General features: G+C 40.4%; 1 protein-coding gene across 2 annotated transcripts; it reads right to left on the minus strand.

Annotated features, from left to right (window-relative positions):
• Positions 1–476: 476 nt before the first annotated feature.
• Positions 477–9444, minus strand: LOC119499377 (midnolin-like). Of its 2 annotated transcripts, XM_037788671.1 has the most exons (8): positions 9343–9444; positions 8968–9225; positions 8002–8089; positions 4828–4890; positions 2965–3510; positions 2675–2780; positions 1699–1935; positions 990–1153 (listed from the first exon to the last, which is right to left on the minus strand). In XM_037788671.1, exons 2-8 carry the CDS (start codon positions 9219–9221, stop codon positions 990–992), a joined length of 1458 nt encoding a protein of 485 aa, XP_037644599.1. In that variant the 5' UTR covers positions 9222–9225; positions 9343–9444. The 2 variants fall into 2 exon arrangements, with proteins under 2 accessions (XP_037644598.1, XP_037644599.1); XM_037788670.1 differs by having other exon boundaries at positions 477–1153; positions 8968–9403.
• Positions 9445–13598: the final 4154 nt, after the last annotated feature.

Genomic DNA, 13598 nt, shown 5'->3' on the forward strand with positions numbered 1-13598 from the left:
AGAGAGGGTGAGGGGTGTGAATGTTGGGGGATGGTTTCCTGTAGCTGGTGATGTCCTGCAGGGTCGTCGGCTGCAAGGCTTTTCAGGGCAGCTTCTCTTTTGTTATTCTGATCTCCTTTGTCAGTGTGTTTCTGGCCTTGATTCACAGGCCTCACTCAGGCCTCCTTCTTGGCCAGACAAAGAGTTTGGCTTGATTTGCTGTATTTGCAGAAAGTTTCAGTCAGCACACACTTCCTCACAAAAGCTGATATAAAGATGTCACAGTGTCTGTGAGTTCATCTAGGTTTGTAGCTGCAGCCCTAAAAAACACTCCAAATACAGCAGTCAAAGTAGGCCTTTAACTTCAGCTTTGCCTCATTGGTCCATCTCCTCACAGTCAAATATCATGTGAGCCTCATGAACTTTCTGTAAATGTCCCTGAATGTAAGGAAACTTCACGTGAAAGTCTGAATAACAAAAGGGCCTTGACACAGAAATATCTCCAGGTTTTTAAATGTTTTCCTTTATTATTTTTTCCTTCTTTGTGTTTACACTTTAATATTGCATAAGTAAAACATTTTAACATCCTCTGCACAAAACAAAACACACATTCAAGACATGTACATTTAAGGCATTGGAATACATAAACAAACATACGAGGTCTTTGTACAAAACACCGAGATGTAGAACATGAAAATGTACATTGGAACCTTTTGCGGCATATGCTACATAACAATGAGTCTCTTAAGGACGGACTCCGGTGAAATAACATGCTCAGCACAGTGACAGCCACAGGAATCAGACTTTTCGGGCCTTCAGGGCTTACATTCTTGAGAAATGCTCGTAGTGTAAAAATAGCAACAAAGCGTCTGAGTTCACTCCGCTGCTGTCTCAACTGCTCCACAAGTTCAGAGGTTCAGCTTTGGTTTCCACAACGGTTCCTTCTGGTCACCAGAAAGCTGCTACTGCTATCACAGTGAGAGGATCTTTTTTTTATCATCAATAGGAGACTAGGGACGATGGCGATGATGCTGGTACGGGTGAGACGTTTGTGAGTTCCTGCGAGTCCGCCTGCGAGCACGCCTCTGATGCATCAAAAACTGCAGGCGCTCCAGCTTACAGTGCAATGTTTGATTTTCCTGTGTGGGTGAGCAGTTGGGTTGACTCTCCTCACCTATAGGGAAGGGGAGGGATAACAACATATTAGACGTAGAAATATTTTCAGTATTTGTTGAGGGAGTAGAAGTGTAAAGGGAAGAAGGCTCTATACACTCAATACAAGAATGTAATGATAAAGCCAGGAGTCCTTCTTTATATTCCAATATTTGATAAATGAGAATATAATGATGTCAAACACAGATTTATCATGAAAGTACACAATGGAGTTCATAATTGTAGGTCAAACAGTCAAAGGGAAGTCCAGAAAAACAAGAGTAAGTCAAAACAGGAAGCAAAGAAATGGTGACACATGCCAGATGTAGCCTTATAAAATGGAAGGACTTCAGACTATGGCCTATATACCAAATGTTTGGTCTGCGCCATTTAAGACAACTGGAGCTCTATTGTAAGCATCCATGTTCTTTCTCAATTTTTAAATATATTCCCCCTTTTCCCCCCCATCCTTGTTCCTGAAATATATATATTTGCATAAGGAATGTATCATGAATGCAATCTTCAGTAACTCCTCCAGTCTACTTGTGTATAATATCAAGTGTTCACCTGAAGTTTTACTGAGGCCCTCTGCCCTCTGGGTCGCCAGAGTTTTGCTTTTTGCTTTGCTTGGCTCCAGAGGGCTGGCTGGAGGGTTCGAATCAGGACAGCGGATGTGAGGAGGGGCAGGTTGAGCCCCCTGGTGGTGGCAGGCAGCTCTGAGGAGGTCGTTGAGGATCTGGAGGATGATACCGATGCCACGACGAGGATGGCTGACGCCGATCTGGCTGCAAGAGTTCAGAGTGCCTGATGTATGAACAAGAGAGCAAGGGGAGAGGAGGATAATAGTGGATGAAAAAGAAGAACTAGTAGCCTACAAGCTGAGACAGTAGACATTAAAGCTACAACAATAAAATAGTAGATCTAAGTAAAGTAAAATCATGGTTTTAGTCATTTTTCAAGCAAACATCCCATCGTTCATTGGTTCCAGCTGCTCAAATCTAATGATTTGCTGCTTTTCTGTGTCATAAACTGAATATCTTTGGGTCGACTAAAATGCCAAATTATAATGGGCATTTCCCTATTTTCTGACATTTTATAAACAAAGTGATTAACCAGCTAATCGAGATCGTCAGATTAAACAATAATGAAAATAATTGTTAGTTGCAGCCCAAGAAAACATAACTGAGCTGTTGTTAATGAACTCTCTGTGTGGTTAATCCTGTTTTAATATCCAGGAACAATCCTGCACCGAGCAGTACAGCACATAACAGTATCTACTAGATTTGCAGTACTAATGTACAATATGGCACTATTATTGTACGGTGCATATTCTATATATATATATGTATATATATATATATTATAATCAAGATTATGGTCTATCTTTAGTCCTATTCTCCATTTTTATCTTCTATTTAGTGTATTTTAGTTATTGTAAATAATTGGGATTTGTTTTTTGCCCCTTTGGACTAATAAAAAACTCCATCTATCTATTTTAATTAAACTAATCAAAAGATATTGTATTCAGGCCTCTCACACTTACCAGAAAAAGTCCCGGAGAAGACACCGGGTGAGTGGTTCACAAAACTTTCTATGACTGCTCCTGGCTGCTTGCACAGCTCTGCAGTGGATGAGGCATGAACATTACTCTGTAAAACGAGAAGGAAAAGATGTTTGTTACCATCCACTATGAGGAATAAAAACTAGTAGAACTGTTAAAAACAGGACATTTTGAACTCTAAACTGGCTTTTTATAGGTTGCCAATGATACATAGTGGTGAAACCATGACAATGATTTGGATTTAATTTTGCAGTACAATATGTAAGGCTAACCTCGCTGAAGGTTGAAGCTGGCGCTGGGCTCTGGGGTCCAGAAATGGAGTCGACGGGAGCAGGTGAACAGACTGGTGTGGCTGCTGGTAGTGGACAGCTGGGATGTGGACAACCAGAAGGCAAAGAAGGGGTTGAAAGAAGAGAAGATGTGTGCGTAGAGCGGGAAGGACAGGACTGATGTGGAGGGGCGGTGGTGAGTGAGTGGGAGGTGGGAGCTGTTGAGTTAAAGGAAGTTCTGGGTCTTTGAGCACTCAGTTGGATGGAGGACGTAGAGCCAGAAGAGTCCAGGGCTGGAGTAGAGGTATGGGGAGCAGGTGAGGAGGTGGCGGATCCTGTTGCGTTGGTGGTGGAGGAGTCAGGGCGGCTCATCCGGGCGGCGGTGGGCAGGCCGGTTGGAAGCTCGCCGCTGCTCCCAGCTCTCAGGTCCCGGTGTTGCTGCAGATCTGCCACGTTCTGCGCGGACAGCTGGAGCTGCACATACATGATGTGGGCACCGATTCCCAGGTTAATGGTCAGAGGCGTGCGCCCAGACAGGAAGTCACTGATCTGCAGGATAGTCAGGAAAGACACTTCAGTGGTTAAAATTGGTGACACTCATGGTTAGCGTGGTAACAGCAAATGTTTACAATCATATAATGTAAAAAAGAAGTGGACGGAGTGACCCTGACTTCTCCTATTGGTTTGTGGACTGCCGTTTTGAAGCCTCAAGTTTGGCATTTTGGCCGTCACCATCTGTTTTTTTTGCAACCAGAAGTGACACGAGAGGGTGGAGCTTAGTATAACCGAACGCTGAATAAGACATTTTAAGGCTCCCAAATGGTTGTAATTAACTTTCATGAACTGAAAACACAATGTGAAAGGGTTAAAGTTGTAAGACGAAAACAAGGATGACTCCCAGACCGGACAACGCTGTGGCAGCAACATGTCAATCACAAGGTAGCAACGCCCTAAAGCCCTGCTTTATGGTCTATTTGACTCTAAATGGGACCATAATTTACTAAATGAACATCATGCTGTATTGAAGAGGACTTAAAACCAGTAATTGAGACCATAAACTCGTGTTTACAATGTTTACTGAGGTAATAAATCAAGTGAGAGGTAGGCTCATTTTCTCATAGACTTCTAATCCGACTTCTTTTCGCATCCAGAGGAGTCGCCCCCTGCTGGTTATTAGAAAGAATGCAAGTTTAAGGCACTTCTGCATTGGCTTCACTTTTCAGACCCGGAAGTTGCCCACTGTTAACAACAATTTAGCAAACATTTATTGAGCAGCTACAACAGAACTGGCGTATCTGTTCACAGCACAACCTCATAAACTCACACCGTTTTAATAAATACAAAAGTCATCATGGATGACTGGATAACTTTAAATAAACTTAGGGCCATGGCTATGTACATGTGTGTGTGTGTGTAGTTTGTGTATGACTGTTAATGTTTGCAGGTGTATGCATGTTTTCCTGAAAACATCAAAACAAGAATGTGTCGGGGTTTTCTTTTCCCATGACAGCGGAATCATACATATACGTCGCTGTCCAGTGAAAACCATGTATCTCCAAATTTGGTTCATTTTCAATTTGTCAGAAAAACTGAACCATTCAACCATTCAAAACCCTGAATGTTTATCTGAAAAAAATGCACTGGCACAAAGCTGAAAACAAAAAAAGTTGAGGTTCTGGAGATACATAGTTTTCACAGGACAGCTGTGAGATGGTGTGTTACATCCTACTGCACGAAATAAGTGGTAAACACACCGACCGGTGCATATTTGAATTCTTCAAGCGTTTTTTCCCCCCTCACCTCATTCATGCATTAAACAAGTGTCTTTTTATTTACATCATAGAGTTAAAAAGACAATAAACCTACCTGGACTTCTGTTAAACTTTCCAAGACGTCCATCATAGTTCTCTCGGCTCTGGCAGTGGAGCACTGTGGGAGTAAAAACATGACATCTCTTCGTAAAGTGTGATTAAATTTGTGCATGGAAGTGAGTGGAAATGTGTTGGTTTTGGTAACACTTTATATATAAAAGGTACACAAAACTTTGAGTAGTTACCAGGGAACAAATGAGGAACGAACGAGGACCTAACTGCTAAACCATTAGTTCACGGGCAGTTCTTGAGTAACTCCTGATCTAATTTTATAGTGTAGCTAATGATTACTTAGAAAAAAACAACTATTTAATATTAGTTTCAGTTTCAGCTTCAGTCATATTCCCACTTCCTCGGGCTATTCATTCCCCTTTACCCGAGTGCTACACCCATCTACACACCTGCTTCCGTTTCCCTCATCTGCTCTGTAATTACCTGGCCTTCCACGCCCACCTCCTCACCGGCATCTCATTATCTCATCAGTCACTCACAAGTTCACTGTTTCCCTGTCACCTGTAAGGTACTCATTAAATTACTGAGCTGTCCCTGTCTGCACCGGAGTCCTCCTTCCTCTGCTGCCTATCTACTCCATCTGTGACAGAGTTGTTACAGAGTCATTACTTCATGATTACCTGTCCATTATTACCTCAAGTAAAGTGGTGCATCATACCACCGAGTTGTTAAAGAGCACAGTTAACTGTACATTAGTTACCAAGTCCTCCCCCTAAGTGAAGAAGTGCATCACCCTTACTGACAAATAATAGTTACTTCCTTATTACAGTATTAGAAATTCATCAATACGTAATGATTGATTAGTTACCATCTTACCTTTATGGACAAAGATTTGACAAGTAATCATTCATTCATTCATCATTACTTCATGTTTAGATCAATCCATAGTGTATGAATCATTTGTGATACATCACAACTGCATGACTAAATTAAGAAGACTAGAACAGGAAGGGAAAAACAGGAGGCGTACAGTTGATAATGATTGATTCAGTACTCGGTACTCAACAACTCAGTATGATGCTCCACTTCACTCGAGAGGGGGCACAAAATTGACAACTAATGGACAGGTAATCATGAAGTAGTGATTCAGTACTCAGTTGCAGCTCAGTATGGTAAAAGGACCTGCATCTATATACAGCCACTCAAAGCGCTTTACACTTCATGTCAGCATTCACCCATTCACACACATTATGTGTGTATGTTATTGGTTAAGTACTATTGAGCGCATTAAGATAACATAAGATATACTTTATTGTCCCACAGGGAAATTTGTCCTGCATCACTCAACATACCAAAGTCACAATGTGCATACACACATAAAACATGGATCATACATACACTCATGCATGAATGTGCTTAAATTCACATGTTGAGTGTGAGACAGTAGTTCTTTAAAATAATAAAAGGTAATAAAAGACAATAGTTTTAAATACTAAAACCAGGTATAATCATACCAGATAATAAATAATCAATTCACAATATATTGGTTCTCAATAAAATCATATCATATAATACTAGACCTACTTGTTGCTGTTTAATATTTTGATGGACGATGGAATTAATTCATTTTTTTGTAACGATTCTGAACCGTCTACCTGAAGGCAACACCTCAAATCCTGGGTTCAGAGCACACTATGCATTAAGTAAAGGACCAATATAAGAATTCACAGATGAACAATTAAGTTGATTAACATACAATCTAACAGGCTTTTCTTAATAATCATTAGCTAATAAAATTAGATTAGGAGTTACTCAAGAACTGCTGTTAACTAATGGTTTACTAGCCAGTTAGTCATTTGTGTAGGCCTACCTTATAGGCCTTTTCTCTGAAGACACTTTGATATGTCACAGTAGGAAAATCATAGGTGTAAACAATTTGATTTGATTTTTTATTTGACAGGGATGATGCATTTAACATATAGTTCCAATACCGGGCATGAAACTGATGTGCTGCACAGAGAGTGCATAGCTATTGCTAATTTTCAACTCTTGTCCCCAGTTGGGCTTTTACATGTAGTGTAATTAAAATATTCAGCTTTCTTTATGAAACCACAATGCACAACAAATATGGAAATACAATAAAATACCTATTACACAATACGCTAATACACATACACCTTGCTAATTTACAGTTCAATTTGCGAAAAATGGAGACAGCTCAGCCATGAGGAGGTGCAGAAGTCTAGTTTTCCCTCAGAGCACTTGAATTATAACATGCTCAAAGGTTATTATGGATTTTTTTTGCCCAATGATGCCAAAAAATGTCTGCCTATTGCAGGTTTAAGGATGACTGAATTGCATTTAGCTGCCTTGATTTCAGGATCCTGTGTTGTGCATGCTGGCTCACTGACACCCTCACATGGGACACGTGTATAAAACAGAGCCCTCATTAGTGTTATTAGTAACATCTGTGCTTTTACTACTGTAACAAGTCAACATTTCTGCTGTGAAAAGGGCCTACTGTTAAGTGTTGTGTTCGCAGACTCAGATCATTTGGAGCCAGTAGCCAGATTATTTTTCTGTTTTTCAGTTCAGAGTGTCCTGTTGTACTGCAGCACAGCCTGGCACAGTAATATATCTGTAAAACTTAAAACTAAACTTTATAGCCAAATCAAAATCTGCATGAAGATCATTGGCCAACCTTTGACAGCCTCCTTTCAAGCAGCTCACAACAAGAGTATGCTCAGACTTGCCAACAGCATCTCTTCTGATCCATTACATGTTTTAAATGGTGAATATCAACTTCTGCCCTCCAAGAGGCGATTCAGAGTCCCTACATTTAACCGCATCAGGCTAAAGAACGCTTTTGTCTTACTTGTCTGTCTCTCTATGGTAACAGTATGTCTATTGGATGTGTACTTTTTCTCAAACTGAGCTGCCTATGGATGCTAAATGAATGCAAACAAATCAGTGCAAACTGACAATAAAGTTGTATTGTATCTAATCGTATCATATCGTATCGTATTTCTCCCCCAGTGCAAGGAGGAGTATAACCAGTGCCTCTTCTTATAAGAATAAAATACAACAAAGACATTTCATCTGTTTGAGATCTTGATTTCCACATTCATTAGGACTCATCTAGGCAAATTTACAGGATTTCCATTACAAGTGTTGTCTGTATTTCTCCCCCAGTGTACAAGGTGTATAGGCTACTTACCACTAAACCAGCTTCAATGGCAGGGACCAGGGTCAGTTTGCTTCCATCTGTTACACCCAGCTCCACCAGCTTGCCTGCAGTCAGCTGCCTGTCACACACACACACACAGCAGTATATCACTGTTAAGAATTTCCCAGTAAAATAACAGTAAAGAACTGGCAGCAGGGTTGCCTTTATGTTACTGTAAAATTAACATTATTATACTGTCGCTGAAATTTACAGCTTTGTACTTTTAATGAAAAATACAGTTTGAACTGGTGTTTTTTTTATTAATTTCACAGTTTTTTACAGTTAATTTACTGTTTAAAGATACATTATATAGCTGTTTTTCACCTTTCTCTTACATTATCTTACTGATTTGTTTTAGTGCACTATTTAGGTTGTATTTTTTACATACATTTTAATAACATTATTTTTTGCCTAGATGAATAGACTTAGCAGGTTACAGACATAGGAATAGTCACACTAAATACAATTAAAGGCTCTTGTTAGGAAAAAGGCTATAATAGACTTGTTGACACTTTTCCCAAAATGTCTGTCTATAGCTGACTACAAGCACAGAATGCAAACCAGAACAACATGTGAGTGAAGAACAATAAAGCTAATTCACTGATTTTACAATCATGTACAATGTACAAGCCTCACATGTGCAGATCAGGTCCCAGAATTAAAAACATACTGCATGAAACTGTTACTGATGATACTTTAGACAGTTGATCAGCAGTAAAGTGATGTTTTTTAAGAATGCATTATAGTTCAGTTAAAAAACGGCCTATGAGCGTAATTTAACAGGTTTTCTTTTGTATTAACGGTAAAGCACTGTTTTTAGCAATAACAGGTTAATACTGTTGAAATCCTGCTGTAAATGAACAGCAATTGTTTACAGTGTACTATAGTTATATCATGAATAATACCAAACAGTGGTGATGAAGCCACATGTGTTTGATTCTCTACACATAAACTCACTTGTCTCTATAGAGGAGGACGATTCTGTCTGTTTGCAGTCTGAGTTTGTTGGAGATGTGTGTCCTCAGTCCCTCCACAGTCTCTCCCTGGAGGACAGTGAGCTCCACCGGGCTGCCGGTGGTGGAGGTGATGGACAGCCGCATGTTGGGCTGACCGGTGGAGCCTGCAGCCCCGCAGCCTGCAGACTCTCCCGGGGTGAAGCTACAGAGGCCCGGCTGCTGCTGCTGCTGCTGCTGCTGCTGCTGCTGCTCCATTCTGCTGTAAAAGGGTCCAATTTAACCAGAATTTAGTCGCTTTTACTCTCATTCCTCAGTAGACAACTCTGAAGAAAGCTCTGAACATTAAAAACAAACGAAAATGAACAGGTTTAACTACAACAGAGTGTAGCAGCAGTTCCTCTTTGTGGCTTTGACAGACGCAGCAGCAGCACTACTCCACCGAGCGTAAAACACCACAGCCCTGTCAGTGGAGGCTCCGCCCACTCAGACCCACACAGCCAATCAGAGAGAGCCCCGAGACCCAGTCTTGCCTGCGTCGTCCAATCAGAAGCGTCTGTTCTCTCACATGGCTCCACCCTGTTCTGTGCCTCACTGCCATTCATAAATGATGCAATCTGCAGAGCATCACAACATTTTGTACAGAATGTCAACATGTTTGTCTCATTTTTCCATATCAAAAGAGACAGACTGTAATAGGCTGTTGTAATAGTTTAAATGATTATTCACATTATTTCTGTGCTTGTCCAAAAATGACTTATAGTCACCAACAAATCTTTACCTCCTATTATAACACTAGGTTTTTTTTCTATGGTGCTATATTAATGTTTAAAAATAAATCCCAGGCTGGGTGACATTATAACACCAACTCATCTTTATTGTACAACCTACAAACACAGTGATGATAAAACCAGAATAAGCATACCTTAAACAGCTTATCACTCTTTAGATGAGTCAGCCTTCTTAATTTCCTTTTTCACTTTCATATTTGTTATTTGTTTAGGTCTAAAAATAGATGTGGTCATATGTGGTACAGATTGTAAAGCCCTCAGAGATAAATATGTGTGGTTTTGTGCTATTTAAATCAAATTGGATTGCCTCTTAATCAAAAAACACCTGTCAACTCCAAGGCACATTTGTGTAGCTACAACTCACTGTATAATTCACAATAATAATAATTACTGCACATTCTTTAGATAGTAAATTATAAAGAAAAGCTTGTAGTTTCATATAGTGATTTTCAACTACACAAATAAGCCCAGGTGTGTAATGAAAAGTCAAGTCAAGCAAGTATTTAAACAGCTCAAAATCACATATTTGAATTATAACATTTATTTTATTTTAAAATTCAGTATTATACAAAGAGGGTTTAATATACTCAATCATTCCTCCTTTTTCCCCCTCTTCAAAGTGGGAACTGACACCTGTCCCAGCATGCACTGCATTGGCTGAAGGCGAGGAAACACCCTACATGCACATCTATGGATGCGGTATAATCTCACTGCTCAGCCAGTGGGAGGAGACGCTGGCAGACAGCATCCAGCCTTTGTTCTCTGCGGTCTTTTTCATCCTCTGCTGTTTAGTATTCGTGTCCCACCTCTTGTCCACAGCAGGATCTCAGGGCTGCACCTGTCACATGACTCACAGCAGAGAGAGGACCAGCTTGGAGTAAAGTGACGTAGGAAGCCTGGATAGGGCAGAGAAATGCAGCTAATATGTGTCTCCACACTGTAGCTAAAAATAGCTGCACCCACAACTCCCCCGCTTTGTCCAGCCTGCGTCATTCCACTCCCATATCACCTACCTCTCTTCCTCACCCCCACACTCACTCCTCTCCTGAATGCAGACATGTTTGCCTCACGGTGTCTTTTCTTGTCTGTGAAGAATGTTCAGGAAAAACAGCAACTATCAATCTTCTCCTTGTCTGTTCTGTTTTATGTGTTGCATAGCTGTTTCCGTGGAGTATTTTCATCTGTTTCTTTCTCTAATGATTCATATGCTCCAGAAATATGAGAGCTACACACATACACACAGTAAATAACATTTGAAACCATAACTTCCTCTTAATCTTTACTGGAATTCAAAAGGAATCCCATACTCGATTGTTTTCCTTTCCTTTTAAGTGACTTAATGAACTCAATGTCCCAGTGAGATTGGGATGGAGATCTCGTCCTCTCTCCCTCCCTGAGCCTCCCCCACATTTCTATGGCAGCATGCCACTCCAACGTTTCGCCGAGACGAGTGAGAAAGGGAGAGGTTGCTGCTTTACATTCTTCGGGCCTCGCTGAGAACAATTCCACAGGATGTCCTGCTCTCCAGAGCATGCACAGACGCAGCTCTGACGTCAAACATCCAGCAACACACACACAGTGAAACACTCCCCCTATACAGCCCTTCCTGGCATCATTTCCCAGATGTTTCAATCCTCTGGTATGTTACACCTTAGCGTCGCTGGAATTTCAGGGATGAAAACATTTGCATGTGAGGAGGAATCAAGTCCCGAATATTTCAACAAGAGTGTTGTTGATAAAGTGAGGAAATCACCAAATGGCTGTCGCGTTGTCTGCAAATACAGAAGCACTTAAGGCTCTTCACTGATCTAAAAAGCATTACTTTATATCCTAAAAAAATATGCTCAAATCACACCATGTCAAACTGCAGCCCAACCGGCAACAACAGCTGTCAGTGTGCTGACTTGACTATGACTTGCCCCAAACTGCATGTGATTATCATAAAGTGGGCATGTCTGTAAAGGGGAGACTCGTGGGTACCCATAGAACCCATTTTCATTCACATATCTTGAGGTCAGAGGTCAAGGGACCCCTTTGAAAATGGCCATGATAGTTTTTTCCCCGCCAAAATTTAGCATAAGTTTGGAGCCTTATTTAACCTCCTTCGCAAAAAGCTAGTATGACAAAATTGGTACCGATGGATTCATTAGGTTTTCTAATTTCATATGATACCAGTACTTTCACTCTAGCTTTCTAGCAACATCCTCTGAAAGATCCTTTGTGTTAATGTGTTAAAGAAATGAGTGGCGTTAAAAACGTTTTAGGCGTTATTATCACGTTAACGCTGACAGCCCTAATAATTGTATATAGGGGTCTAAAAGCTGCAGCTGTTCTCAGAGACTGTGCCCACAGTGGCAACATTTAGTTTCTTCTAAAGTGTATAAACAAGTCCCAAGTCCTTGAAAACCATATGCTGTGTTTATGTTGCAGATGTTTGAAGAGCTGTCTTTCTGCTCGTAGGGTGAATTAGATCCTCTTAAACAAACGGAAAAGAGACTGAGGAGCTTATAAAAACCTACTGGAATGTAAGACACATAGTCTGAGAAGACATTAGAGGTCATTGCAGTCTACACAGACGTGACATATGAGGTCATGTGGTCACATTCCTGCATCAACAGCATCTCTTCTGCGTCTATCCAAAAAATGTGACACCTCACTCCTAAAACAGACTTCATTATGTCGGTTAACTCCAGTGGGTAAAATACATGTGGGTCATTTTGTTGGCTCTGAACTGATTCCCTCAGTCGAATCAAAGTAATCACTGCTCATGTGTGCTGTTATTTCTGTCACTCAACCAGCTGTTGGAGTTTTGGTCTAGTTTGCTAAAGTTTTGGGGGGGGGAAATCTTTGTGCAGAAACACGAGATGAGTTCTTCACATGTCTGACTCTGACTTTCTAACTCAGACATCGTCCTCCAGCTTTCTGTTATCACACAGACGCAGATTAGACCTCCTGCCCCGTTCTAGCTGACGCATTTTCCATTTGTGCTGCTCCTTCATGTCTACATCACACAGGAATGTACGCTGCAGAGGGGATGATTGCAAGAAGCCTTTTTGGATTAGAACATGAGTGTGAAATAGTGTAGAAAATAAAAAATACACAAGGTTTAGACAAAATAATGTAAACATATGATGTAAAAAACCTAAACACTGAACCAAATTACAAACACTCTTAAGAAAGGAGGGTTATCACGGTCATTAGGGCTGCAAATAAACGATTATTTTCATTGTCGATTAATCTGTTGATTATTTTCTCAATTAATTGATTAGTTGTTTGGTCTATAAAATGGTAAAAATGTTGATCAGTGTTTCCCAAAGTTCAAGATGACGTCCTCAAATGTCTTGTTTTGTCTAAAACTCAAAGATATTTAGTTTACTGTCATAGAGGAGTAAAGAAACCAAAAAAAATTCACATTTAAGAAGCTGCAGTCAGGGAATTTTTCTTAAAAAATGACTCAAACCGATTAATCAATTATCAAGATAGTTGGCGATTAATTTAATAGTTGACAACTAATCGATTAATCGTTGCAGCTCTAATGGGCATAAATCATCAAAGAGGCCTAAACATGCACCCAAACTGCAGGTGCATCAATCATCAAGCATGGTGGGCGGTGCTTGGTATTTCCTCAACTGATCTCAACATGGTCAGAAACGTTCTCATTTACAGCTAAACAGTACACTAGAAGATGTTTCTGAAAACATTTGAGGCAAGAAATAGGCATTACAGTAACAAAATATTGATTCATATTTGATCAGTGCTGCCTAGTTTGACCGTTTGAACGGAGTTTGCGAGTGATTGACAGCTGCTCAGAGACGGCAGGCTCCAGCTCGGCTCTGATTGGTTG

Source organism: Sebastes umbrosus, chromosome 12 (genome assembly GCF_015220745.1).
Source record: "Sebastes umbrosus isolate fSebUmb1 chromosome 12, fSebUmb1.pri, whole genome shotgun sequence".
Lineage (NCBI taxonomy): Eukaryota > Metazoa > Chordata > Actinopteri > Perciformes > Sebastidae > Sebastes > Sebastes umbrosus.